The sequence below is a fragment of the Aureococcus anophagefferens genome (genome assembly GCF_000186865.1).
Source record: "Aureococcus anophagefferens unplaced genomic scaffold AURANscaffold_124, whole genome shotgun sequence".
Classification (NCBI taxonomy): domain Eukaryota; class Pelagophyceae; order Pelagomonadales; family Pelagomonadaceae; genus Aureococcus; species Aureococcus anophagefferens.
In genome coordinates, this window is record NW_008705673.1 from 8,540 (window position 1) to 10,260 (window position 1,721).

The window sequence follows — 1,721 nt, forward strand, 5'->3', positions numbered from 1 at the left end:
TCACCTCCAGATTTCGATGAGCAAACTAGTTCACCCAGCGGACACATGGGAAGGCTACAAAGCCCAGTACGCGGTGCCAGAACTAAGAATTCCAACAACTGCTGAAATAACAAGGTGAGGGGAGGGGGGGCTTTTTACTCACAGGCTTACCCTTTTGACACAGGCACGAGGGACTGATCGACGACACGCTGACCTACCCTTTCTGTACGCGCCGAGAAAGGGGCAGGCCTCCGAAAAACCAACGGTTGATCAGTGCATTTGAGAGAAATACTAAAGGTACCCCCCCTTTATATTTTCTTTGTATTTGATCTATTCTTGCTGCAGATGGTTGCCAAAAAAGAACCAGAGTTCCGAAATGTCAAGAGTGCGGCAGGAGGGGTCACTGCTTATCGAGAAATATGGGCGACTGGGAATCATGTCGCTGTAGAGATGTAAACAGAGAGGTGCGTAGGCAACGAGCAGCAGGGTTGCAATACCGAGAGAGGCGAACGGATTTCATCCAGCAGCTCGCAAAGAGTAAAGAGTACCAGCGTATTAACGACCACGACCTCGACGCCTGGGCTAAGATATTTGAAACAGTGGCAGGGCTAGAATCCAATTCCGAATTTTTCGATGAGCGTGACGAGGATCATCAGAAGGAGGTAAAAGCGGCCTACAACGCCGCGGTGCAGCGACACGAACAGGAGCAGGAAGCGTGGCCGAGCAGGCAAATCGGACAGTTCCTATTGTTTCACGCCAAGGCAAGAGATGAGCAGGGTTTACGTTCTCTGACAATTCAAGGATGTAGACCCAGTGAATGGCAGTGGCTTTATGATGCATTCCGCGAATGCTCCTTTGATCGCGTAGACCTCGACGACCAAGTTGTTTGGAACCACATAATGGAACAATATGTAGAAGTGCAGAGTTCGCTCCTGTTCCATGATGATGATGATGATGATGAAGGACCAGCACCAACACCAGGGCCACCGCCAGCGAAAGAACCACAATTTGGGCTTCCCCCTGATTTATTAACTTGGCTCAAAGATGAGGACAATTGGCTCCACTGTTATTACAAGGACCCAGCGATAAAAAGTGTCGTGGAAGCGCAACTGGGACGAGAACTCACGGATAGTGAGAGGAGGGAGGCGACGAAACTTGTACGGAGGATGACAACAATGAAGGACAAGAAGGATGAGAGTGATGAATGGTGTGAAAACATGCTCGATGAAAACATCCTCGATAAATGGTGTCAAATGTTGTTTCCAACGCAATCTCAGGAGCCCCTCGCAGCAGCGCCTGCAACAGAAGGGCCAGAAGGAATCGGTCCGAGAGAGAGTTTGAGCACATTCATGCGTAAGATTGATAACCACCTATCGAATCCAGCACGGATGGACACCGAGGAACCCACAGAGTGCAACAAATTACAGCAATGGCTGTTTGCAACGTTCAATGACAGGAATGCAGCTGAGTACGAACCTATGAGGGTGATGTTGCAGCACATAATGACGTCGATGCCAAGCACAGCAGATTTGGAGAGCGGCATTATAGTTAGGGAGCTGAAAGAGATGGGGATAAATAACTGTCCGGAAATTTTCGGGCCAATTTTTGTTCATGCACAGGGCAAGAACGATGGCGGCGTATGGGCCCGGTGTCGGCATCTGTTGCAGTTGGCGCACGGGCCACAAGAGTGGGAAAAGATCTTAGCAGAGCCAGTACCAGCAACAGCACCAGCACCTGCAGAG

At 50.0% G+C, this 1,721-nt stretch overlaps 1 protein-coding gene across 1 annotated transcript in view; it reads left to right on the plus strand.

Moving 5' to 3' along the window:
* Window positions 1-1,320, plus strand: part of AURANDRAFT_68401 (hypothetical protein) — a gene marked incomplete at both ends in the record, with an annotated part of 4,031 nt that extends 2,711 nt beyond the window's left edge. The window contains 4 exons of the mRNA XM_009044081.1: window positions 164-244; window positions 325-431; window positions 452-1,186; window positions 1,257-1,320. Coding sequence (XP_009042329.1) covers window positions 164-244; window positions 325-431; window positions 452-1,186; window positions 1,257-1,320 — 987 coding nt within the window. The remainder of the gene's footprint in view (window positions 1-163; window positions 245-324; window positions 432-451; window positions 1,187-1,256) is intronic.
* Window positions 1,321-1,721: the final 401 nt, after the last annotated feature.